The sequence below is a fragment of the Capricornis sumatraensis genome, chromosome 4 (assembly GCF_032405125.1).
Source record: "Capricornis sumatraensis isolate serow.1 chromosome 4, serow.2, whole genome shotgun sequence".
In the NCBI taxonomy this organism is placed as follows: domain Eukaryota; kingdom Metazoa; phylum Chordata; class Mammalia; order Artiodactyla; family Bovidae; genus Capricornis; species Capricornis sumatraensis.
The window spans coordinates 101,022,475-101,048,519 of NC_091072.1; the positions used below are offsets into that span (position 1 = coordinate 101,022,475).

At 41.5% G+C, this 26,045-nt stretch overlaps 2 protein-coding genes across 3 annotated transcripts; both read right to left on the reverse strand.

Moving 5' to 3' along the window:
* Positions 1-1,175: 1,175 nt before the first annotated feature.
* LOC138079310 (17-beta-hydroxysteroid dehydrogenase type 6) lies at positions 1,176-26,045 on the reverse strand. The gene is made up of 5 exons (XM_068972205.1): positions 25,964-26,045; positions 15,426-15,752; positions 12,856-13,114; positions 8,980-9,143; positions 1,176-1,920 (listed from the first exon to the last, which is right to left on the reverse strand). Exons 2-5 carry the CDS (start codon positions 15,736-15,738, stop codon positions 1,703-1,705), a joined length of 954 nt encoding a protein of 317 aa, XP_068828306.1. The 5' UTR covers positions 15,739-15,752; positions 25,964-26,045; the 3' UTR covers positions 1,176-1,702.
* LOC138079311 (methylglutaconyl-CoA hydratase, mitochondrial) lies at positions 2,719-3,858 on the reverse strand. 2 transcript variants are annotated; one of them, XM_068972208.1, is made up of 3 exons: positions 3,621-3,858; positions 3,146-3,534; positions 2,719-3,097 (listed from the first exon to the last, which is right to left on the reverse strand). In XM_068972208.1, the coding sequence occupies exons 1-3, from the start codon at positions 3,796-3,798 to the stop codon at positions 3,020-3,022; spliced, it is 645 nt and encodes a 214-aa protein (XP_068828309.1). In that variant the 5' UTR covers positions 3,799-3,858; the 3' UTR covers positions 2,719-3,019. The 2 variants fall into 2 exon arrangements, with proteins under 2 accessions (XP_068828309.1, XP_068828308.1); XM_068972207.1 differs by having other exon boundaries at positions 2,719-3,534.

Here is a 26,045-nt window from a genome sequence, read left to right on the forward strand (position 1 = left end):
TCTGCCTGCAATGTGGGAGACCTGGGTTCAATCCAGTCCATGGGGTCACAGTGTCAGACATGACTGAGCAACTAAGCACAGCACAGCATACTCTTCAAAACTGTCAGAATCGTAGAAGATTCTTAAAAATTGTTACTGGAGTATAGTTGATCCACAACATTATTTTAGTTTCAGGTGTACAGCAAAGTGAATCTGTCATACATATACACATATCCACTGTTTTTTAGATTCTATTCCCATATAGGACATTACGGAGTATTGAGTAGAGCTCCCTGAGCTATACAGTCCTTATTAGTTCCCTATTTTATGTGTAGTAGTGTGTATGTGTCAATCTCATTCTTCTCATTTATCCCTCCCTCCCTTACCCCCTTGTAACCTTAAGATTATTCTCTACAACTGTAACTCTATTTCTGTTTTGTAGGTAAATTCATTTGTACCCTTTTTCTTAGATTCCACATATAAACAATATCATATTTGTCTTTCTCTGTCTGACTTACTTCACTCAATATGATAATCTCTAGGTTCATCAGTGTTGCTGCAAGTGGCATTATTTCAGTCTTTTTATGGCTGAGTAATATTCCATTTTATTTATATATATGTACCATTTATGGCTAAGTAATACATGCAAAATCCTACTGTATAGCACCGGGAACTACATTCAATATCCTGTGATAAACCATAATGGAAAAGAATATGAAAAAGAAAGTATATATATATGTATAACTGAGTCACTTTGCTGTACAGCAGTAATTAATACATTGTAATACAACTATACTTCAATAAAAAATAAATTTAAGAAAAAAAGAAAGCAGTATGGAGATAAAGAAACTGGTCAAGAAAGTGGTGTAAAAAGCTAAATTCTCATTTATCCTAACAGGAAGTTAATAAAAAATGTTTAAAATTAATAAATCAAGAAATAACAGCATGAAGTATATTATTAAAATATACAGTGATATATACCAGAAGAAATAACCAAAAGTCGAAAGCACTCATCTCTGAGGAGCAGCAATGCAGGTGGGAAACAATTGTATTTTCATTTTTAAGCTTTTGAGTAATAACTGAAGTTTTAACTAAGTATATATTACTTTTAAATTTAACTATATTAAATTAATAACTACATTACCTGTAAATTTTTAAAAATTAATAATCAGTTCTTTTTATTTAATATAAATTTATTTATTTTAATTGGAGGCTTATTACTTTACAATATTGTATTGGTTTTGCCATAAAGGAGAAACATATCCAAAAACAGCTGGCTAATAGGAAGAAGATGAAATTAAACATTTATTAAAAGTACCAAAGTACAAACCCATTTCAAGTAAGAATTAACAGATCCACATTTCTCAATAGTCCCTAAGCAACAGTTGATCACAGCACAGAACAGCTATTCACTTACATAAGGAAATAACATCAAAACAAGCTAAACTGTTTTTAGTCTACTCTAACAGGGCAAGGAAGGTTGATGCATTTTGGAAACATTAGCATCCAAAAATGGCTAAAATAGTAGAGATTTAGCACCTAAAGGGAGTAAGCTTTGGATATCTATAACATCAACATGTTGGTTCTCTGATGGTGTCAGATAAGTGAGTTTAAGCAAGAAAGTTAATTGCTAGAAAAATTATAGATTATGCATTAGGATTAGCGAGACACCATCAATTTCAGATTTTTGTCTTCATTTCAAGGGCCATCAAACCATTTTTCTTTAGACTGCCTGGGCTGGTTTGGGCCAAGATCTAGTCAATATGTAGTCTGCCAGGGATGTAGGTAAATAAGATAGAGGGACAAAGAAAAACTGAGCATCCCAGCCAGCTGAATATCGAGTGCGGGGATGCGCAGATGTCAGAGCGTGTTCCATGCAGTCGGTGACCAGGTTTAGGTTTGTGCTACAACCCAGCAGCCCTTGTTTCATGATATCGTGATCTGTAAACAAAAAGAAAAATGGTAGTTAGCAATCTTATGGTTTAGGGATTCCCTGGCGGCTCAGATGGTAAAGAGTCTGCCTGCAAATTGGGAGACCTGGGTTCGATCCCTGGGTTGGGAAGATCCCCTGGAGAAAGGAAATGGCAACTCACTCCAGTATTCTTGCCTGGAAAATCCCATGGACAGAGGAACCTGGCAGGCTACGGTCTGTGGGGTCACAAAGAGTTGGACACGACAGAGCAACTTCACTTTCACTTTCAACTTATTATTTATATTTCTAAGATCCTGTTGCATGCAGTCACAGAAGTCTAACTACATTTCAGTTCCACAAGAATTAGGCCTATCGGACCTATGCTTCCCAGTATAACAGCCACTAGCCACATGTAGCTAATAAGCACATAAAACATAGCTAGTATGACTGAAAGCTGAATTTTAAAATTTACTTAATTTTAAAGCTCAATTCTGTTATTGGAAAATTTTAAATATGTTTGGAACAATATAGGTATGTGAATCTACTTTTCAATTGGAAATTTTATAGCATCTTTATTGAGATAATTCACATTCATAAAAATCATCCGGGCTTCCCTGGTGGCTCAGAGGTTAAAGCGTCTGCCTTTCAATGCGGGAGACCTGGGTTCGATCCCTGGGTTGGGAAGATCCCCTGGAGAAGGACATGGCAACCCACTCCAGTATTCTTTTTTTTTTTTTTTGGTGTATAGAAATAAAATTTATTTTCATACTATAGCACAGGAGACATACAATCAATATTTTTTCCTAGAGTGTGTAATATATAAATTATTCACATTAAAAAATTAAGAACAGAAAGCCTCATATGCAGGAGGTATTTAAAAATGTATACCTAATTTTGAATTGGTGTTTTTGACAGTACACACAACTAGCTTACAAATCTGAATGAGTATGATGATACATATTTGAACAAAGTACGCAGATGGGCCCACTCCAGATACTTAATTCAGTACAGATAACTCGTTCTTCACTTTGGTCACTGCAACTCCAGGTGCTGAGGCATATGTGGATCTGAAAGGTACTTCCAGGAGTATTATTTATTACGTTGGCATTTTAAAGATTTTTGTTCCTTCTATTCTCCTTTATAGCAAGGGGTCCTTTTCTCTTTAAAAGCAAGAAGACCTTCAAGTCTGTCTTTTGTTGGAATAGTCTGGGCATAACATGCTTCTTCTATGGCTAATCCTGTTACTAAATCAACCTCCATTCCTTGATTAATTGCTAATTTTGCCACTCTCATTGCAACAGGTCCCTGAGGTAAAAACTCTCTTGCTAGGTCCAAGGCCTTTCTGTAGGCGGCGTCCCCCTCCTGGTTCTGTTCTAGAACATGGCTGATCAAGCCCACTGACTTGGCTTCTTGGCCATCAAGCACACGCGCAGAGAAGATGAGCTCTTTCGCCAGGGACATCCCAATGGCACGCGGCAGTCGCTGCGTTCCCCCTCCACCAGGAATAATTGCCAACTTTGTCTCAACCAGGCCCATTTTTGCAGAGGAAGCTGCTACTCTTATATCACACGCTAAAGCCAGTTCAAGTCCACCACCTAAAGCAAGTCCATCAATTGCTGCAATGGTTGGCACTGGAAGATTAGCTGTCTGAGCGTTTTGGGGGGAGGTGGGAGCTTGAAAATACAGGGCAAATTCAAAGGTGCTCCATACAACGTGCTTTACAGCACACCAATTTCATTAATCATTGCTCTTATTTTGGAGACAAAAGGACCAACTTCACTGGAACTCATTTTGGCTCTTTCCTTAAGATCAGCACCAGCACAGAATATCCCAGGGACTTCACTTCTGACTATTATGGTCCGTACTTTCTTATCAGATTTTAAAGCATCCACAGCTTTTGAAAGCATTTTTATAAGGTTTTTACTCAATGAATTTTTGGCATAGGCTCTGTTTATTCCAAGCACCACAATTCCGTCTGAACCACCAGGGAAACCCTCTTCAGGCAAGGAAAGCACTAAATAGCTGCAAAGCGTGAGTGGGGGAAGGGAGGACACCCCTCCTCGAGCTTCTCCGTAGACACTCCACTCCAGTATTCTTGCCTGGAGAATCCGGAGGAGCTTGGTGGGCTACAGTCTACGGGGTCACAAAGACAAAAATCATCCATTTCAAGTATACAAATCAGGGCTTCCTTGGTGGTCCAGTGGTTAAGAATTTAGTTTGCTTGGATCCCTGGTCCAGGCAGATCCCACATGCCACAGGTAACTAAGCCTGGCCACCACAGCTACTGAGCCTGTGCTCTGGAGCTGGCAAGGCACAACTACTGAAGCCTGTGCGCCTTGAGTCCGTGCTCTGCAACAGAAGAACCATGGCAATGAGAAGCCCACAGCACCCCAACCAGAAAGTATCCCTTGCTCACCACTAAAGAGAAAGCCCATGCACAGCAAGGAAGACCCAGTGCAGCCAAAATAAATAAGTAGATAAAAATCTTTAAAAATCAGGTATACAAATCAGGGAGTTCCTTGGTGATCCAGTGGTTAGGATTCAGTGCTTTCACTGCTGTAACTTGGGTTCAGTCCCTGGTTAGGGAATTGACATCCCACAAGCCAAGTGACATAATCAAATAATAATAATAAATAAAAATAAAATAAAATATACAAATCAATGACTTTTAATTTATCCAGAATTATGCAACCATCACCACAGTCTAAGTTTAAAACATTTTCATCATCCCAAAAAGAAGCCTTATACCCATTAGCAATCACTCTCCCATTTACAGCCAACCCACCCTTGCCCTAGGCAAATGGTAATCTACTTTCTGTCTCTACAGATTGCCTTTTATGAATATTTCATATAAATAGAATTATAGATCGTGGTCTTTTGTGACTGGCTTCTTTCAGGGAGCAAAGTGTTCTCACAGTCCATCCGTGTTCTGGCATGTATCAGTACTTCATTTCTTTTTATTGCCAAGTAATATTCCATTGTATGGCTCTACCACATTTTGTTTATCCATTCAACAGTTGATGGACATTTGAGTTGTTTCCACTCTGGGGCTATTATGAATAATGCTTCTGGCAACTATCAATTGTACTAATCCAAATACAGAAGTACTTCCTAGGAAAATTTAATATCCCAGTTGAGATGCGGAGAAGGCAATGGCACCCCACTCCAGTACTCTTGCCTGAAAAATCCCATGGACAGAGGAGCCTGGTGGGCTGCAGTCCATGGGGTCGCTAAGATTTGGACATGACTGAAGTGACTTAGCAGCAGCAGCAGCAGTTGAGATATGCTGTAAATGTAAACTACACATCAGTTTTCAAAGACAAATAGGGAAAAAATATAAAATATCTTATTAATAACTTTTATATTGATAATAAATGTTAAATGATAGTATTTTGGATATATATATGGGGTTACCCTGCTTATTTAACTTATATGCAGAGTACATCATGAGAAACGCTGGGCTGGAAGAAACACAAGCTGAAATCAAGATTGCCGGGAGAAATATCAGTCACCTCAGATATGCAGATGACACCACCCTTATGGCAGAAAGTGAAGAGGAGCTAAAAAGCCTCTTGATGAAAGTGAAAGAGGAGAGTGAAAAAGTTGGCTTAAAGCTCAACATTCAGAAAACGAAGATCATGGCATCCAGTCCCATTACTCCATGGGAAATAGATGGGGAAACAGTGGAAACAGTGTCAGACTTTATTTTCTTGGGCTCCAAAATCACTGCAGATGGTGATTGCAGCCATGAAATTAAAAGACACTTACTCCTTGGAAGAAAAGTTATGACCAACCTAGATAGCATATTCAAAAGCAGAGACATTACCTTGCCAACTAAGGTCTGTCTAGTCAAGGCTATGGTTTTCCTGTGGTCATGTATGGATGTGAGAGTTGGACTGTGAAGAAGGCTGAGTGCCAAAGAATTGATGCTTTTGAACTGTGGTGTTGGAGAAGACTCTTGAGAGTCCCTTGGACTGCAAGGAGATCCACCCAGTCCATTCTGAAGGAGATCAGCCCTGGGATTTCTTTGGAAGGAATGATGCTAAAGCTGAAACTCCAGTACTTTGACCACCTCATGCGAAGAGTTGACTCATTGGAAAAGACTTTGATGCTGGGAGGGATTGGGGGCAGGAGGAGAAGGGGACGACAGAGGATGAGATGGCTGGATGGCATCATGGACTCAATGGACGCGAATCTGAATGAACTCTGGATGTTGGTGATGGACAGGGAGGCCTGGCATGCTGCGATTCATGGGATCACAAAGAATCGGACACGACTGAGTGACTGAACTGATATGGGATTAAAGTAAAATGTATTAAAATTAATTTAACCTGTTTTTTTTTCCTTTTTAAAAAGTATCTACTGGAAAATATAAGATTATATATATGGTTCTCATATATCTATTAGATAGCACTGATCTAAATTATTCTGATCTAGAAAGCCTCACTACGAACAAAGCTAGTGGAGGTGATGGAATTCCAGTTGAGCTGGTTCAATCCTGAAAGATGATGCTGTGAAAGTGCTGCAGTCAATATGCCAGCGAATTTGGAAAACTCAGCAGTGGCCACAGAACTGGAAAAAGCCAGTTTTCATTCCAATTCCAAAGAAAGGCAATGCCAAAGATTGCTCAAACTACCGCACAATTGCACTCATCTCACATGCTGGTAAAGTAATGCTCAAAATTCTCCAAGCCAGGCTTCAGCAATACGTGAACCGTGAACTTCCTGATGTTCAAGCTGGTTTTAGAAAAGGCAGAGGAACCAGAGATCAAATTGCCAACATCCGCTAGATCATGGAAAAAGCAAGAGAGTTCCAGAAAAACATCTATTTCTGCTTTATTGACTATGCCAAAGCTTTTGACTGTGTGGATCACAATGAACTGTGGAAAATTCTGAAAGAGATGGGAATCCCAGACCACCTGACCTGCCTCTTGAGAAATCTGTATGCAGGTCAGGAAGCAACAGTTAGAACTGGACATGGAACAACAGACTGGTTCCAAATAGGAAAAGGAGTACGTCAAGGCTGTATATTGTCACCCTGCTTATTTAACTTATATGCAGAGTACATCATGAGAAACGCTGGGCTGGAAGAAACACAAGCTGAAATCAAGATTGCCGGGAGAAATATCAGTCACCTCAGATATGCAGATGACACCACCCTTATGGCAGAAAGTGAAGAGGAGCTAAAAAGCCTCTTGATGAAAGTGAAAGAGGAGAGTGAAAAAGTTGGCTTAAAGCTCAACATTCAGAAAACGAAGATCATGGCATCCAGTCCCATCACTCCATGGGAAATAGACGGGGAAACAGTGGAAACAGTGTCAGACTTTATTCTGGGGGGCTCCAAAATCACTGCAGATGGTGATTGCAGCCATGAAATTAAAAGACACTTACTCCTTGGAAGAAAAGTTATGACCAACCTAGATAGTATATTCAAAAGCAGAGACATTACTTTGCTGACTAAGGTCCGTCGAGTCAAGGCTATGGTTTTTCCTGTGGTCATGTATGGATATGAGAATTGGACTGTGAAGAAGGCTGAGTGCTGAAGAATTGATGCTTTTGAACTGTGGTGTTGGAGAAGACTCTTGAGGGTCCCTTGGACTGCAAGGAGATCCAACCAATCCATTCTGAAGGAGATCAACCCTGGGACTTCTTTGAAAGGAATGATGCTAAAGCTGAAACTCCAGTACTTTGGCCACCTCATGTGAAGAGTTGACTCATTGGAAAAGACTATGATGCTGGGAGAGATTGGGGGCAGGAGGAGAAGGGGACGACAGAGGATGAGATGGCTGGATGGCATCACTGACTCGATGGACGTGAGTCTGAGTGAACTCCGGGAGATGGTGATGAACAGGGAGGCCTGGCGTGCTGCAATTCCTGGGGTCGCAGAGAGTCAGACATGACTGAGTGACTGAACTGAACTGAGGGACAAATAAATGAACAACTTCAACTCCTTTAAATCATTAAATACATATATCCCTCCTTTTACATAAAGCCACTTCTTAGTAAATTCTCTTGTCCTTTGATTTCTATTGTCAAATATATGTACCCACAAGGGGAGACAGAGTCTCTAATAGTTTAATATTTTAGGTAGAGAAGAGCTCAGAAAAGCAGCTGCCCACCTGACTTGTTAGGAATTGTAGTTCCCTAGCTTTGTATTCTGAGAGGCCCTGAAGTTTTCTATCAGCCTGTCCTTGATCCAATTTCTCTCCCCTCTGTGGATAGCCACCCCTCTAAGCCTGATGTACCCAGAAGACAGGGCTGGAGGTCAGGAGTCTTCCATGTGCACATTCCCCTTCTCCTTTCTCTGTACTGAGATATCACCCAAAGTCAAGGCCAGGGCTACTGCTACCTGCCACGGGGCCTTTTTGTGAACGGGAAAAGAGAGCTGCTCCCTTTGGCCTTGGCAAGCTGCTAAATTCTTTATGTGAAAAAAAAGTACCCCTTCCCCAGGAAGGTGCACCCCACACTAGTATGCATGACTTTCTTCTACTTAAAGGACTGCCCTCCCTCTTACCCCAAAACCGACCCCCCTCCACGCCATGAAATTGAACCTTCTCACTCCTGCAGGACTCCCATGGCCTGCACATGAGGTCCAGCCTCTGGGAATGGCCGACAGTGCCCTGCAAATCCTCTCCTAATCCACTCACCTCTCCCCACTATATGCACCCTCCCTCCTCTCACAATAAAATGTGGAGTTTGTAGCTAGGCTGTTACCCAAAGAGTAGATAATACTGAATGCTCAACTAAGCGGGCCTCCCACACCAGCCCCTTCAAACTGGGGAGAGGCACCCCCTCCTCCACGCTTCCAACCATATAATATCTCCCTGGTGCTCAGGTGTCCAGGCCCATAGGGGACAAGGCAGGGCAAGCTCTGGCCTGAGGCTGCTTGTATGGCCTCTTCCTCAGCCACAACAGCCATCACCACACCGACTATGAAGGCACTGGAACCTTCCTGAACCTTCCCTCTTGTCTTAGGAAGGCTTTATTGAAGGTGATTAATTCTTAGAAGATCTCCCAATCTCTCTCTACCAACAGCCTTTGCCTTTTTCATGCAAGATTATCCATCATGTCATTAAAAGAAAAGCTCACAGGCATCAAAAAACTTCTCTCCATAGGTCTCCTTAATATGCGCAGGGGTTTCTTTCCAGATTTGTTTCATTATCTCTGAGGACTTCTGCACATCTGTCATTGCTGTTCTGAAGTAGCCAGGTTCAACCATACTGACTTTCACCCCAAAATGTTGAAGCTCACGCCTAGGAGGGAAAAAAATCCTCAAGTTAATTCCTCTGATTGAAAGATACCACAATTTCAATTCTTTCAGAAAGAAAACAAAACAAAATAGTTATAAAAACACCTTTACTGAATATTTTAAAGCATAAAGAAATGGAGGAGAACAAAACAAATTTTACACATCCCTAGGTGCAATAATTGGGATATGATTATACAAACTACCATAACCATTCAATTCCACATCCATTTATTTAACAGAGTTGTTCACTTTCAGCCATGTGCTATACACTGGAAAAATGAAGAATACAAGGAATAATAAGGAAAATGAATGTTTTTATGTGTCTACTGGGCCAAGTGTTTTGCATGCACAATCTCAGTAAATTAAGACTCTGCTCACCACCCCTGAAAAGCCCACAGTGAGTGAGTCTGATAAATAAGCAAATAATTGCAATACAAGTCAAAAGAACTATAAAGCCAAGGTATTCAGGGGGCTACATAAGTAGAAAAGAAGGTGTATATTTTCTGATGGAGTCAAAGAAGGCTTCAATAAGGAGAAAATGTTTCAGTTGAGCCTCCAAGGATAAAGAGGAAATTTCCAAGTGAAGAAAGAGTGGAGTGGAATACCATACTGATGGAATTGCACACACAGAAGCAGCGGGCTGTGAAAAATTACAGTGTGTTCAAAGACTGCAAGAGACCATTAGTGGAATATGATGTGGGCATTAAATTGACAAGTCACTGGTCACTCCAGAATATTCGGGTCAGTTCAAAAAACATTTTCGAAAGTATTCATCAGGGGGCTGTGTATGTATCAGGCACTATGCTGCCTTCACCAAGTGAAGCAAGATGGCATTGTGCACCCTGTGAGATATTCTTTCAGTACTCTGGGACAGTGATGAGGGCTGCTCCCTTCTCTAGAGGTTGCAGCACCTTGCTAGAGAAGATGAAGCCCAAGCTAATGTCAAGGAGAAATGTTTGGAGCAGTGTTTCATAAGAATATAAAACACAAAGCATTGTGATCCTCTAAAGCAATGAATGGTTCTCAAAGTGTGGACCCCAGATCAATAGCATCAGCATCTGGGAGCTTGTTAGAATGCAGATTACTGAGCCCAAGTCTAAATTTACTAAACCAGAAACTCTGGGGATAAGAACCAACAATCTGTCCAAAGTAGCCTTCCAGGTGACTCTGAGGCATGCTAAAAGTTAAGAACCACTGCTCTAAAGGAAAACCCTCCCTTATCAAACCAAAGCCTAAAACCTTTCAAGTTAAAGGCTTCAGAAAATGATTCTCCAGGTACCTGTGTGTATTGGAGCAGAAGGAGGGGCTAGGCAAGCCAGGGGTGCTTTGGCCCTTTGCATTTAACTTCCCCTTGCAGCTTTCTCATACATTCCCAACACACCACATCTCCATCCCCTTTAAAACTCTAATTCAAATGGGGAACAAAACTTGCTTTTTCTGTTTATCCTTAGCATAATTAAGGCAAACTGGAATTTCCTACAGGAACTAAATAATGATTTAAAGGTTGGAAGGGCATGTCTTCACTCTTGGCCTGGAGTCCAAGAGGCATGAGCAGTGGTGAATCAGCAAGCAGCGGCCCCATGGAGGTGGTCAAAATGTTGGATAGGCAGGGAGCCAGGAAAGATGCCTGCCATATAGTAACAACTCATGTAATGTCCTTGGTTATTTCCCTACTCCTTTCCTAAGCAGATAATATGATATGCACATTGTATTAGATATATACCAGACATGGCATGCGGTAAGTTAAATAATGACTCCCAAACATATCAGGTCCTAATCCCTGAAACCTGTAAATATTACCTTATGTGGCAAAGACTTTGCAAGTTTGATTGAGTTTAGGATCTTAAGCTAGGGAGACTGTGCCAGGTGCTCTGGGTGCATCCTAAATGCAATCACAACTGTCCTTATAAGAGAAGCATAGGTAGAGCCAAAGACCAACAGAGGAAGAGAAGGCAAAGTGACCATAAAGGCAGAGATTGATGTGGCCACAAGCCAAGGAATTCCAGCAGCCACCAGAAGCAGGAGCCAAGTAACAGATTCTCTCCTAGAGCCTTCAGAAGAACATGGCCCTGTCAACAACTGACTTTGGCCCAGTGGTGCTGATTTCAGACATCTAGACTCCAGAACTGTGAGAGGATAAATGTGTGCTGTTGTAAGACACCATGCACCATAAATTACCTGTGGAAACTTACTACAACTGCCATAGGAAGTTAATTCATGGTGTTTGTAATATTCATAGCTTGTTTCTAAGAGAAACTGCCCTTAGAATCAGCCTCTGCTAAAGGAGAGTCTGTGCAGCACTATTCTGTACCGTGTGACTGCATCTTCATGTCTACAGCTGGCATGACCAGGAAGGGTCCTTAATGGGAGAAGAGCCCTTCTTAGGACTGGACAGTGACTCAGCCTGTTATTACCAAGATGGCCATGGCAAATTACTGAACCTCTGTGCCTCAGTTTCCCTAGACATATAATGAGGATAAAAATAACTTCTTCCTCACTAGGTTGCTATGAAAATTAAGTGATTTATTAGATGTAAAATACTCACAGCAGTGCCTAACAGATAGTAAGTGCAAAAATAAAAAATCACATCATGTAGTGTCATACAGAATACACACAAAAAATGATCTCAGGCCCAACAGGATTCTCTGGCTCAGAAGTTAAAATATGAAGGGAACTATAAAAAGTAGGAACCGCTGATAGAGGAGCAGGAAGCTGAAATGAGGTATTTTTAAAAGCCAGGAGGTAGAGGCATGGCCATTAGAGGGTTGTGGCAAACTAAAGTTATAAGAAAGAAAAGAAACCATTAGCTAAAGAGAAGATACACAGAATAAAGGGATGAAATAAGTTAACTGGAAGCAGATGAGCACCAAAGAGTTGCTGTGAAGAGATGAGGACAGGAGGAAAGAGGTGATCCTCTCTCCAGAAATAAAATTTTACCAAGGATATATCGTGAGAGTTAGAATGTGGTGTGGTGACAAGAGACAGAGACTTGGTCAGAACTCGCGTCTGCCAGATCACCGTTGCTGCAGGTGAACTCTGAATAGATACCAAATCTGAGCCTCAGCGTTCTGCATAAAACAGACTAGCAATAATATCTAGTAAATAACAATATTTGATTATTATCTAATAAATAATATCTAGTAAACATATCGGAGAAGGCAATGGCATCCCACTCCAGTACTCTTGCCTGGAGAATCCCATGGATGGAGGAGCCTGGTGGGCTGCAGTCCATGGGGTCGCTAAGAGTCAGACACGACTGAGCGACTTTGCTTTCACTTTTCACTTTCATGCATTGGAGAAGGAAATGGCAACCCACTCCAGGGTTCTTGCCTGGAGAATCCCAGGGACAGGGGAGCCTGGTGGGCTGCCATCTATGGGGTCGCACAGAGTCAGACACGACTGAAGTGACTTAGCAGCAGCAGCAGCAGTAGTAAACATATCAGATTTTGGGAGTGATGAAATAAGATAACATAGGTGAAAGTGACTAGTAGGTCATGGTGACTAAGACATATTTAAGTGCTCAGTGGTTGCTTTTGTTTGTTTGGGGGTTTCTTTGCCACTTTATTTTTTTTAATTGAGGGATAATTGCTTTATAGAATTTTGTGGCTTTCTGTCATACATCAAAAAGAATCAGCCATGTCCCCTCCTTTCCACATCTCCCTCCCATCTCCTTCCCCATCCCACTCTTCTAGATGGTTTTAACTTTAGAGTCTTACCTCAGAATATCTGAGAAGGCTTCCACTCCATACTTGGAACAACAGTAGACTGCTCCAAAGAAAGCAATTCTCCCCAGAATGCTGGAGACATTGACAATTCTCCCCTGTGCTCTCCTTACCAGGGGAAGCATGCTCAGGGTCACCTCTATCACACCAATGAGGTTCACCCTAAGGGTATCCCTGTAGGTCTCAATCTTCACCCACTCAGCATAGCCATGTGAGTGGAAAATGCCTGCATTGTTGACCAGACCCCAGAGCCCTAAAACAATAAAAATCAAAGCAGGAGTTTAGTTTCAGACAAAAATGACAGACTTCTAGCTTGATCAATCTTTCTGTTGAAAACAGCTAAAAATGCTAGACAAAATATACTTTTTCAATCTTAAACAAATCAGAATATGTATTTTCAATCTTAAACACATCTATCAGTAAGGAAATAAAAGAAGGTCAAGCCAAAAACAAAGAGAAGGCAGGAATCCAGGGAGGATAAACAGAACCCTAATGATAGCTTTTGATTTGAGGGAATTTGCCAAACAGTGTGAACTGAACTTCAGTATTTATAGCATCAAAACATATACACAATTAGAAGATATGAAGTCCAAGGCCCACTAATGTAGGGAGTCTAGTAAAAAGACTCTTTCTGGATTAAATGGCTATATTATCACTTTAAGGGTGAAACAGAAAGTACTTCCAAAGGACTGAAAGTATATCTTCTTGTCTTGAGCTCTGGAGTTGGAGGGAGAAGAAAAGAATCAGTCTCAAGGACCAAAATGAAAAGCAGATTTGGTGAAGATGAGACAATAAGAGTTCTCCTTTAGATTTGGTGAGTTTGAGCTTCCAGGAGAATTTCCAGTTGATAAAACCAGCAAGTAGTTGGAAATTCAGGTGGGATGAACAAGAAACAATTTAGAAATCAAGGGCATAAAGGTAATAGATTAAACTATGCGTAAATGAGATCCATTCAACACCTGTTGAGCCCTCAACATGTATCAGACAATATGTTACAAACTGGGAATACAGTGATGGTAAACAGAGAGCCATGTCCTTGAGCACACTCTCTAACAGGTGGGAAAACATTAACAATAATAATAACAGTACAGTAGAAATAAACCACTATGTACAGCACAGAGGCTATAACTAACCATAACTTCTGCCTCTGGAGTCAAGAACATCCTCAGGTAGGAGTAATATTTTAAAATCAGTTTCCTAGTTTAAAGCAAATTAAAAAAAATAAACATTCTTCAATCCAAAAAAATAATTTTATTACTATTTTAGAACTCATTGGATGAATAGATATCTAGGAGGTCCAATTATCAGGACCTAAAGAATCATAAAACAAGGAGAGAAAGAAGAAAGGGATCAAAGAGGATTTGGATAATATCCAGAGAAAATGAACTTTAGAAAAGTGGATTTATCCATAATTGCCAAAAAATTTAAAAACTAAGATGTCCTTCAGTAAGTGAATGGATAAACAAACTGTAGTATATACAGTGGAATATTATTCAGGAATAAAATTAAATGATTACTCAAGCCACAGAAAAACACGGAGAGACCTTAAGTGCATATTGTTAAATGAAAGAAGCCAGTCTAAAAAGCTACATCCAATATGATTCCAATCGCATGACATCTGAGAAAACACAAAACTATGGAAAGAGTGGGGACAACAGAGGACGAGATGGTTGGATGGCATCACTGAGTTTGAGCAAGGAGATGGTGAAGGACAGGGAAGCCTGGCATGCTGAAATCCATGGGGTGGCAAAGAGCTGGACACAAATGAGTAACTGCACAACAGCAACATGGAAAGAGTAAAAGGCTGCACAGTTGCCAGGATTTGGGAGGAGTGGGGGAGAGCAGAGGAGGTGAATAGGTGGAGCCAAAGGATTTTTAGGACACTGAAAGTATTCTGCATCATACTATAATGGTAAATACAGGATATTTTACATTCAGCAAAACCTATAGAACCATACAGCACAAAGTGGATCCTAATGTAAACTATAGACTTTCATTAATGCTAATGTATCAATATCAGTTTATCAATGTAATAAATGTACCACACCAATGCAAGATGTTACTAATAGGAGAAACTATAAGAGGGGGGTTGCATATGGGAACTCTGTGCTTTCCAACTTTTCTGTAAATCTATCACTGCTCTAAGGAATACAGCCTATTAATTAGAAAAAATAAAATGAAAACTTATTTTAAAAAAAAGAAGACGATCAAAGTCTGGCTTCAAAGAATGTCTGTATTTTAGATGGTAGCCAAGGGAAGAAGAAGCAGATCCTTAAGAACACCTTGAAAATTCTTCAAACATAAAGAATTGTGAAGAAAAGAATTGTGGTTGTAAATACTTCACTTGCAAGGTGAGATAACAGCCTGAAATCTACTGGGTTCATTTTTCAATGCAAACATTGTTAAGGAAAAAAAACACCACCAAAGATCACAACTGTCTTTCAAATGACAAAGCCAGTCTTTCAAGCCCTGCTTTTGAGATTATATATGTGTAATATATATGCACATAAAATGTTAACATCTTCATGCCTGAGTAAATGAAAGGAGAAAAAACTTCCCCATACCTCTGTCCCCAACACGCTCTTTCACCCACTCAGTGGCCGCAGCAATGCTCTCTGTCTTGGTGACGTCTAGAATCACTGTCTGCAGCCTGTCTGATGTCTGGTTCCTCAGCTGCTCGGCCCCCTGCTCTGTCAGACACCCAGCCAGGACCCTCAAGCCTCGCAGGTCCAGCTGCCTGGCCAGCTGGTTCCCGAAGCCTGAGTCACAGCCCGTGATGAAGACGAACTTGTCCCGGAGGTGGCTCACCACCTGCCTCTCCCGGTACCAGCGCAGGAGGTAGTACAGGACCACGAGGACCGCCAGGTACAGCCACATGGTGAGAGGACCTCCTTCAAAAGAAAAAGAACAGCTTTCATTTTATTCCTTCCTTTTTTCTTTAACCAGTATTTACTATGTGCCAACCATTGCACTATTTGCTAGGACTCTGTATTAACTAACACATGGTCCTACCCTCTAGCCACAGTCTAGAGAGGGGAATCAGGGAAGTAACCAAACAACTGCATTGCAATTGTGGTAGATGCCAAACAGAAGTATACACAGTCTGATGGAGCTACAAAGGAGAGTGACCCACTACCTGCTAAGTTAGACCTAGCTTCACAGAGGCAATAATTTTTGAAATCCTTCCAATAAAATAGTTAAAGAGTTCAAAAAGTGGATAAGGATGAAATTACATTCCAGGCAGCAATAATGTGTACATGAACGGAGGGGTGAGCAGCATAAAACTTCCTGATACCTACAAGCAGTTTAGGTGATGTAGAGAGCATATGGAACAAAAAATGGAAGGTGAAGTGGTAAAGGGTCAGACCAGGAGGGGTCCTGTAAACCGCACGAAGGAATCTGGATGTATGTTACAGGCAAAAGAGGTGTGCCATTAGAAGGTATTAAACTGAAGGCTAAGATGGCCAGATTTAGCTTTAGAAAGATCTGTCTCACAGTGGGAATGAAGGATGGATTAAACAGGGGTATGATGAAAGCAAAGGGATTAGTTAAGAGATCTAACAGTTTGGTGAGACATTGTAGCCAAAGCAGTTTGTAAATATAGACCAATCATATGCATTGTTGAAATGAATGTTCAGAGATGCCTACACTTCTGTACGTAGTTCTAGAGAAAAATCCACCTTTTGGGGGCAATCTGTAGTTTCTGGCTGAACTAACACATGACTCATAAAGTCATGTGCATGCTCAGTCGCTCAGTCGTTTCCGACTCTGTGCAACGCCATGGACTGAAGCCACAAAGCTCTTCTGTCCATGGGATTTCCCAGGCAAGAATATTGGAGTGGGTTGCTATTTCCTTCTCCAGGGAATCTTCCCAGCCCAAGGATCAAACTCAAATCTCCTGAATCTCCTGTGTCTCCTGCCTTGGCAGGTGGATTCTTTAACACAGAGCCACCTGGGAAGTCATAGATAGAGGTCAAAGATGGGTGTAGGGGCTTCCCTAGTGGTCTAGTAGTTGAGAATCACTTTTTAATGTAGGAGACACCAGTTGGATCCCTGGCCTGAGAAGATCCCACGTGCCATGGGGCAACTAAGCCTGAGCACTGCAACTTATGAGCCTGTGCTCTAGAACCTGAGAACCACAACTACCGAGCCCACACGCAGCAAACAAGGAAGCTTGCATGCCTGGAGCCCATGCTCCACAACAAGAGAAGCCACCACAGGTAGAAACCCATGTGCCATAACCAGAGAGTAAGCCCCTGCTCACCGCAGCTAGAGAAAGCCCAAGTGCAGCAACGAAGACCCAGATCAGCCATAAATAAAGATTTTTTTAATAGATGGGTTTGGGCCCACTAGGACATCACAAGGCCTACACAATGCTTACCTTAGCTTGGCTTTAAGGTCTCCCCAGAGCTCTGATCCCAGATTTCTTTCTTAGCCTCCTCTTTTACCACCCTCTTTTGCACCCTACTCTTTAGCTGTAATAAGCACCTTTCAATAACCCACACAGTACAGGCTTTTCATGCCCCAGTATACAATTCTGTCTATAATTCTTTGCCAGCTCTCATCCATTTGACAAATAATACTCATCTGTTAAGACTCCACTGAATCATTTTCATTCAACAACATCAATTCAACATCCACTATGAGTCAGACACAATGTTAAGCACTGATACACAAAAGCGAACAAAACAAGATTCCATTATGCATTGAATTCATGGTCCAAGTGTAAAGACTGACAAGAAAACAATGCAATATACAGTCATCCCTTGGTATCCATGAGGGGTTGGTCCCAGGACCCTTCACAAATACCAAAATCTGAGGATGTTCTGTCCCTTATGTAAAATTACATAGTATTTGCATATAACCTATGAATATCCTCCTTAAATCATCTCTAGATTACTTACCATACCTAATATAATGTAAATGATATGGAAATAGGTGAAAATACAATGTAAATGCCTGTAATTAGTTGTAAATGTGGTGTAAGTGCTATGTAAATAGTTGCTGGCATGAAGCAAATTCAAGTTCAGCTTTTTTGGAACTTTCCGGAAATTTTTCTCCTAATATTTTTAATCTGTGGTTGGTTGAATCTGCAGGTGCAAAACCCGTAAATATGGAGGGCCAACCATAGTAGAAGTAAGGGCCAGATGATGTTGGAGCATTCAGGAGAGGCTTCCAAGCCAGTCCAAGAACTGAGAGATTTCCTAGTGAGAATAAAGTATAACTTGAGATCAAAAGCATAATAAAATTATAGTAAGAGCAGCTAACACTTGCAAAGCACGTGCTGTATTACAGGTCCTGTTATAAGCATTTCATATATATTAAGTCATTGAATTTTCATAACAGCCCATTAAGGTAGGTCCTATCAATATCCCTGTGTGTCAGTTCAGATTCCAAGACAGAAACAGACATCCAAGGCATTCACTGGGGGAAAATACCTAAAGAGACTAAAGGTGGAAAGTGCAGGAGTAGGTGCCAATACAGGTCTGAAACAAGAAAGAGAAGGAAAGTTGGATTTAAAAGGAAGAAACTTAAACTGTAGTTCAGCCCTGAGAAACTCTCAGCTAGGACAACGAGGGTCCTTGAACAAAGACTGCCCAGTAGAGTTCTACGTTGTGCTGAACTGGTTGGAACTTTCAGTTCCACCTCCTGACCTCCAGGGAGAGGAGAGGGGTTGGAGATTGAGTTTAATCACTAATGGCCAATGACTTAGGGGCTTCCCTGAGAGCTCAGCTAGTAAAAAATTGGCCTGCAATGCAGGAGACCCTGGTTCGATTCCTGGGTTGGGAAGTTCCCTTGGAGAAGGGCATGGCAACCCACTCCAGTATGTTTGCCTGGAGAATCCCAAGGACCGAGGAACCTGGCGGGTTGCAGTCCATGGGGTCACAAAGAGTCAGACACTACTGAGCGACGAAGCATACAATGATTTAAATCAATTATGCCTAGGTAATGAAGCCTCCACCAAAACCAAAAAGAATAGGGTTCAGAGAGCTTCCAGATGAACATTGGGAGATTCGGGGAAGGTGGCTTGGAGAGGGCAGAGAAGTTCTGTCGTGTGTCACTAAGTCGTGTCCAGCTCTTGTGACCCCCATGGACTGTAGCCCACCAGGCTCCTCTGTCCATGGGGTTCTTCAGACAAGAATACTGGAGTGGGGTGCCATTTCCTTCTCCAGGGGATCTTCCTGACCCAGGGATTGAACCCGGGTCTCTTGCATTGCAGGCAGATTATTTACCAAGTGAGCTACAAGGAAACCCAGACCTTGCCCTAAGCATCTCTTCCGTCTAGCTGCTCCTGAGTTATATCCTTTTATAATAAACCAGTCATCAAATAAGTAAAATGTCCCTCTGTAAATTCTGTTAGCCACTATAGCAAATAAATCAAACCCAAGGATGGGGTTGCTGGATCCTTGAAACTACTGTCTGTCAGAAGCACGGGTGATAATCTGGGCTTATAACTGGTGTCCAAAGTGAGGGGTGAAGAGAATAGTAGGCTTGTAGGACTGAACCCTTAACTTGTGAAATCTAATGTTGTCTCCTTGTCGTTAGTGTCAGAACTGAGTTGAATTGTGAAACACTTAACTGGTGTTGCAGAGAATCATTTTTTTATAATTAGGTCCAGAACTGTTGAAGGTAGAGGTGAATAGAACTCGAGGAGCCAGTGAAGGGGAGAAAACAGTGGACAGAGACATTGAATGCTCCCTCCCTCCTCTGCTCTTTCTCTCCTTTTCCCTCCTCCCCCTGCCTCCGTATTCTCTCCCCTCCCCCAAGTTTTCTGCTGTCTCCAGTATGAGTCCTGTGTTCTCTAGGCAACGGCTTCTGTTCTGCCCAGTTGTCATTCTCTGGTGCACTGTACTAACAGAGCTTCATCCTGCCTGTCTGTTGACTAAAAGGGTAATTTCCTGATGCCATTCAAAGATGAGAATCCATGTCCCCGGTGAAGAGGAAGCTTGGAACCCACAGCCTTTCTACGTATTACTATTCAACCACCACATAGTAAGACTAAACTTGAAAAAGACATATGCCAGGCCAGGCAGAATCCCAAAACATAAGCCAAAATTGAACATGAATCAAAAGCCTTGAGATGTCTTGACTATTTCAAATATCTATATCCCTTGACCTGACCATTTTCTGAGACTCTATCCTGTGTTTCTAATTTCCTTAAGTACTCTCCAGCCAGATGTTGAGCCGGATAGTCAATATATCCAAGATAGAACACATCATATTTTCTCCTAAAACTGTTTCTCCTCCAGGATTCCCAATTCCTATTTGTATTATTTTTAGTCTTAAGGCTCTGACACTTTCTCTTCATTGCCCCATGCATTCCCTCCAGAGATGAGGCTGTAGAGTCCAGCTCTCTATCTGGAGCACCTGTCCCCTACCCTTCATTCCCATGGTCACACCCATTGTTCAAGCCTTCAACATTCAGTACCTCTTGCTTGCCCTATCATAGGAGCATTCTCTCCATCCCCACAGTGTTAGTCCCTTCTCGCCTCCCCACAGTGCTGTCTGATAATTTTCCTCAAGCACAGCTCTGTTGATGTCACTATTTGAAAAGTATGCACTGTGCTTGGTCATTCAGTCGTGTCCCACTCTTTGCAACCCCATGGGCTGTAGCCCTCCAGGCTCCTCTGTCCATGGGGATTCTCCAGGCAAGAATACTAGAATGGGTTGCCATACCCTTCTCCAGGGGATCTTCCCAACCCAGGAATTGAACTGGGATCTCCTTCATTGCAAGCAGATTCTTTATCAGCTGAGCTACTAAGGAAGCCCCACAGAAGAAACATATTTCAACATAATAAAGACCATATATGACAAGCCCACAGGCTTCCCAGGTGGGAAAACATAGGGAAAATTCCTTGATGTTGACCTTGGCAATAATTTTTTTGGCTGTGAAACCAAAAGCAACAAAAGCAAAAATAAGTGGGACTACATCAAACTAAAAGTTTCTACACAACCAGAGAAACAATCAACAAAATGAAAAGGCAACCTATAGAATGAGAGAAATATCTGCAAACTGCATATCTGATAAGGAGTTAACATCCAAAATATAGAAGGGACTCATAAAACTCAATAGCAAAATAAATCCAATTACAAAAGGGCTCCAGGAGTCCGTGATGGACAGGGAGGCCTGGCGTGCTGCGGTTCATGGGGTCGCAAAGAGTCAGACGCGACTGAGCAACTGAACTGAACTGAGAGGATCTGAGTAGACATTTTTCCAAAGAAGTCATATAAACAGCCAACAGATACATGAAAAGAAGCTCAATATCACTAATCATCAGGGAAACGCAAATCAAAATCAGAATGAACTATCACTTCACGTCTGTTAGAATGGCTGCTATCAAAAAGACAAGAGTTAACAAGTGTTTCCAAGGATAGGGGAAAATAACCCACCTATGGCAACAGTCCCAAGGTTGAACAACTACAACAACCTTAAGAGGTTGGGAGAAAGAAAGGGAAAGCCTAGGAGAAGTCTCAGGGCAGTACTGAGGGCTAGGCTCTGCTTAGCAGGTGTCTTCACTGAGCCACCTCCTTGGACTGAAGACTCTCAAATGGAAACATGACTCTGTAGGTGTTTTCTCTGAGCCTTTTCTTTACCAACAGCCAAGTCATTAGCCCATTCTGTCTTGGAGACTTCATCCTAAGACTATCTACAATGAACTGTAGAGCTCATCTGGCCATCCCCAGCCTGAGATTCCCTTACTGCTCTCCCCACTTAGCAGAGTGAGCTTTTCTCTAAGGGAACGGTGTTTGTTTTTGTGGATGGGGCCATGCAAGCATGAAAGGAAAGGGAGAATATAGCAGAAGAGGAAAGAAAGGTAGAAAAAGGTGTGGGGAAGTAGAGGGTTCCAGGGGCTCCAGGAGAAAGTAGAGATGGCTTAATCTCTGCCTAAGCACCCACCAGGATGTCCCTTCTTTGTCTCTCCTCCCGCCATCATGAGTCTTCGCAGCCCATCCTCATCAGCCCAGGTCTTATTCAGTGATAGGGCCCCAGGGAAGAAGCAGGAAGGTTTGGGGCCCCATGAACTGACCTCTCTGGATGCCTTGGAATCTGGGGTGAACACAGGGTCACTAGCCACTGGTATGCATATTAGAAATATTAATACTGACTACTACTCCTGATTGGTTTCTCTAAAACTTGAAAATCCCAACAAAAACTAGCCATAATACTGTGTCATCTATCTCTCAGTAGAGCAGCCATAAAAACCTGACACAGGTGTGAAAATGAAAGGAAAAACCCAGGAGAAGTCCTAGGGAGGTTGGCAATCCTCAAGGTTAGGCTCGCTCCTAAACTGGGCTTCCCCACCCAGTCACTGTACTTGGTGTGTGCCGAAGACTCTCACATCCAAACCTGGAGGTGTTTCAGGCTTCTGTAACTTTCCTCTTCAGCAACTATGCAGAGCTAGGACTTCCCTGGTGGTCCAGTGGTTAAGATTCTGGCATTCCCAATGCAGAGGGCTCAGGCTCAGTCCCTGGTCAGGGAACTAGATCCCACGGACCACAACTAAGAGCCCTGACCCTACAATTAAAGACCTCGTATACTACAGTGAAGAGCCAGTGCAGCTGAATTAAAAATATATATAGTGCAGAACACATTACATTTCTCAGAACACTTTTTTTGGAGTCTGTTATACCAATGAGACTCTTGGCTAATACTCTGCCTACCTTTCCTTTTATTCCTTTCCAATCTGCATGAGTTCCCCTGACCTCAACCCTGATTTTGTGGATAGCACAGAAATATGAGCATGTTTTCTGAAGTCAGATTACTTGGGCTCAAATCAGGCTTTACCATTTACTTGCGTAGCCTTGGGCAAGTTAATTAGCCTCTCTACCTGTGCTGTTATTGTGCATGCTCAGGCGTGTCTGACTCTTTGCCACCCCACGGACTGTAGCCCGCCTGCCTCCTCCACCCCATGAGACTTTTCCAGGCAAGAATACTGGAGTGGGTTGTTATTTCCTCCTCCGGGGGATCTTCCTGGCCCAGGAATCGAACCCCAGTCTGCTGCAGCTCCTGCACTGCAGGTAGATTCTTTCCCCGCTGCACCATTAGGGAAGCCCTCTACCTGCATGCTCATCTTCAAAATGGGAAAAGGACCCTTCAGTGATTTGTTGGGAGAGTTTAAGTGAGTTAACACATCTAAAGCACTATGTAATTTCTAGATATTATTAGGATTACTTTGGTGGTGGTTGTTTTATTATTGCCATTTTAGACTTTTATCCCTGAACCCTGCATCTTCCTCCAGGTCTTATCAGAATCACTTTTTCAGTGTGTGCAACTCCAAGCATTGCAACATCCTTAGTCTTTTCTATATGCTTTTTATCACTACACTGGGCCATACTAGTTCACCCTGACCTTCAGTCTCAAGCAGAGGACCTGTCTCTCTGCTATACAGCACAAGGCAAAATAAGGAATAGCTTTTATTCTCTTTTTTTAAATCTTCAGATGTGGGTTTATCTATAAGGTTAAATCAGTCTAGTCACTGATCCAAAGAGTGAGTCTGTCAACAACACACGGATTCATGGACTGATCCATTGTGACGTTCTTTGTCCTCACACTGGGCATACAAACTAGGTATTACTTGTAAAACAAAGAATGTTGCCCACTATCCAGTTCTACAAGGATCAAGTCATTAGCCTCTGCAGTCACTGACTGGCAGTACACTCTGAAAAGAATTCAGGATGAAGAATGTGATAAGGCATTTTATACTTTGGAAAAATAGATGCCTTAGTTCGAGATATCTCAGGTGGAAAAAAATTTAACGAACCCAGATTTTTGCATCTTCTCATACAGAAAAAAAAGCACTAAGATTATTAACTGAGGACTTCCTTGGCAGTCCAGTGGTTAAGAATCTGCCTACCAATGCTGGGGATACAGGTTCGATTTCTGGTCTGGGAAGATCCCACATGCCACAGGGGCAGCTAAACCCATGCGCCACAACTACTGAAGCCCACTCATTCTAGGGCTTGAGAGCCCGTTCACCTTAGAATCCCTGCTCTGCAAAAGAGAAGCCACTGCAGTGAGAAGCCCATGCACCATAACTAGAGAGCAGCCGCTGCTTGCCACAACTAGAGAAAACCCACATGCAGCAATGAAGACCCAGTGCAGTCCAAACAAGTATATAAACAAATTTTTAAATCTTTAACTCAGATGTCTGACCCTGGTGGTGCAGTAGATAAGAATCTGCCTACCAATGCAGGGGACATGGGTATGATCTCTGATCCGGGAAGTTTCCAGGTACAGCAGAGCAGCTAAGCCTGTGCACCATAACTACTGGGCCCGCACTCTAGGGCCTGTGCTCCACGGTGAGAGAGGCCACCACCATCAGAAGCCTGAGCACCACAGTGAGAGTAACTCCGGCTCACCGTAACTTAGAGAAAAAAAAAAAAGCTTGAGCAAAGTAACAAAGACCCAGCACAGCTAAAAATAAAAGTTTCTTAAAAAGAGTTCACAAGAACAATCAAACATTGCTATTGAACAAGTAAATATATTCAATTTGGAAAAAGCAATTTATCATTATCTACCAAAGATAATGATCCACCTTCCCTAACCCAAAGATTCCAGTTTAGGTATACAACAACAAACTGTGTACACCATAAACATTACTTGTGATAGCCAAAAGCTGGAAACCACCCACACATGCACAAACAGTAGAATGGATAAATAAGTTGAAATATGTTCATACAATGGAATGCTATACAGTGACAAAAACAAACTATAGCTACACAGTTACATGAATGAGTCCCACAAACATAATACTGTGACACAAAAGAACACATACTACATGATTCCATCTACACAAAGTTTTAAAATACAAAACTAATCTATGTTGGCACTTCCTTGACTGTGCAGTGGCTAAAATTCCACACTCCCAGTGCAGGGGGCCAAGGGTCAATCCTTGGTCGAGAAACTAGATCCCGATGCCACAACTAAGACCTGAAGCAACCAAATAAATAAAAATAAATATTTTTAAAGCTATAAAAAAATTTTAAAATTAATCTATGTTGATATTAATACAAATCATATTACTGGTTACTTTGGGGGAGGAGGTAGGGTTCATCGAATGAGAACGGTATTAATGGATTATCTACGGTGCTCATAATGTTCTATTACTTGACCTGTGTGGCTGTAACAGAAATGCAAATTTTGTGAAAATTCATTGAACTGTCACCTGTGTGTTTTCCACTCAAATTAGAAAAATTAAAATACCACCTTGGGGCTGGTGCACTGGGATGAACCAGAGGGATGGTACGGGGAGGGAGGTGGGAGGGGGGTTCAGGATGGGGAACATGTGTATACCCGTGGCAGATTCATGTTGATGTATGGCAAAACCAATACAATATTGTAAAGTAAAAAAATAAATAAATAAAATAAAGGCTGAATAATTTAAAAAAAAATACCACCTTGATTAAAAAGAGAAGGAAAGAAACAGCCTGAAGAAAATCACTTCTGCATTTGTCATAAAATTCTTATCAAGAACCCTGTGCATTTATACACTGTGTAAGATCCCATATGATAAATCCTGTCATGCATTTAGTACCAGGAAAGACTTTGTCTTTTCTAAGTAAATAGTATACTATTGATTCTTTTTATATTATCTAATTTTTCCATATTATCTTAGTGGTTTAAGGCCAAATTTAATGTTCAGTCATAGTAATTCTATTAGTCCTCATAAATAGCATTTTTTTCTTCTCTCTTCTCTTTCAACACGCGGATTTTCTCTCTCTTTTAATGTTTCATTTGCATTTTAATAACTTCTTTTGTGTATGTGTCTTTTACTATAGATTACCTCAAACCCTTTTTGAAGATGCTACATTTGTCCAAAAATAAAATCTAACAGATTTGCCAACCTTAGTCTCATCCCAAAAGCTGACTCAATCCCTCTGCCAAGTGGGAAAAAAATTAGCAAATACTCCAGTAGTTGATGCTATGTACTGGCATATATATACACATATATCTATGAATAATATGATAAAATGTATCTATACACATATACATAAATCATACTTCATTCACTTCATATCAGTATATGAGACTCCACAAAGAGAAAGGACAAATGTTACCTGAGGAATTTTTATTTGTGAATATATATCACATTTCACCTACCTTTGGAATTTTACTTCTTCTCTGTTCTCTGCAGGATTAGAGATGTAACAAGAGAGAAGGAATCATGGGACTATTAAAACCT

What these genes read in the sequence shown, in the direction of transcription:
- LOC138079310 (XM_068972205.1), bottom strand. Translation starts at nt 15,738, where the DNA reads ATGTGGCTGTACCTGGCGGTCCTCGTGGTCCTGTACTACCTCCTGCGC. An exon ending in AGAGCGTGTTGGGGACAGAG is followed by an intron (nt 13,115 to 15,425) that starts GTATGGGGAAGT and finishes TTATTGTTTTAG; the next exon opens with GGCTCTGGGGTCTGGTCAAC. An exon ending in GCCTTCTCAGATATTCTGAG is followed by an intron (nt 9,144 to 12,855) that starts GTAAGACTCTAA and finishes TTTCCCTCCTAG; the next exon opens with GCGTGAGCTTCAACATTTTG.
- LOC138079311 (XM_068972207.1), bottom strand. Translation starts at nt 3,798, where the DNA reads ATGCTTTCAAAAGCTGTGGATGCTTTAAAATCTGATAAGAAAGTACGG. An exon ending in AGCAATGATTAATGAAATTG is followed by an intron (nt 3,535 to 3,620) that starts GTGTGCTGTAAA and finishes ACGCTCAGACAG; the next exon opens with CTAATCTTCCAGTGCCAACC.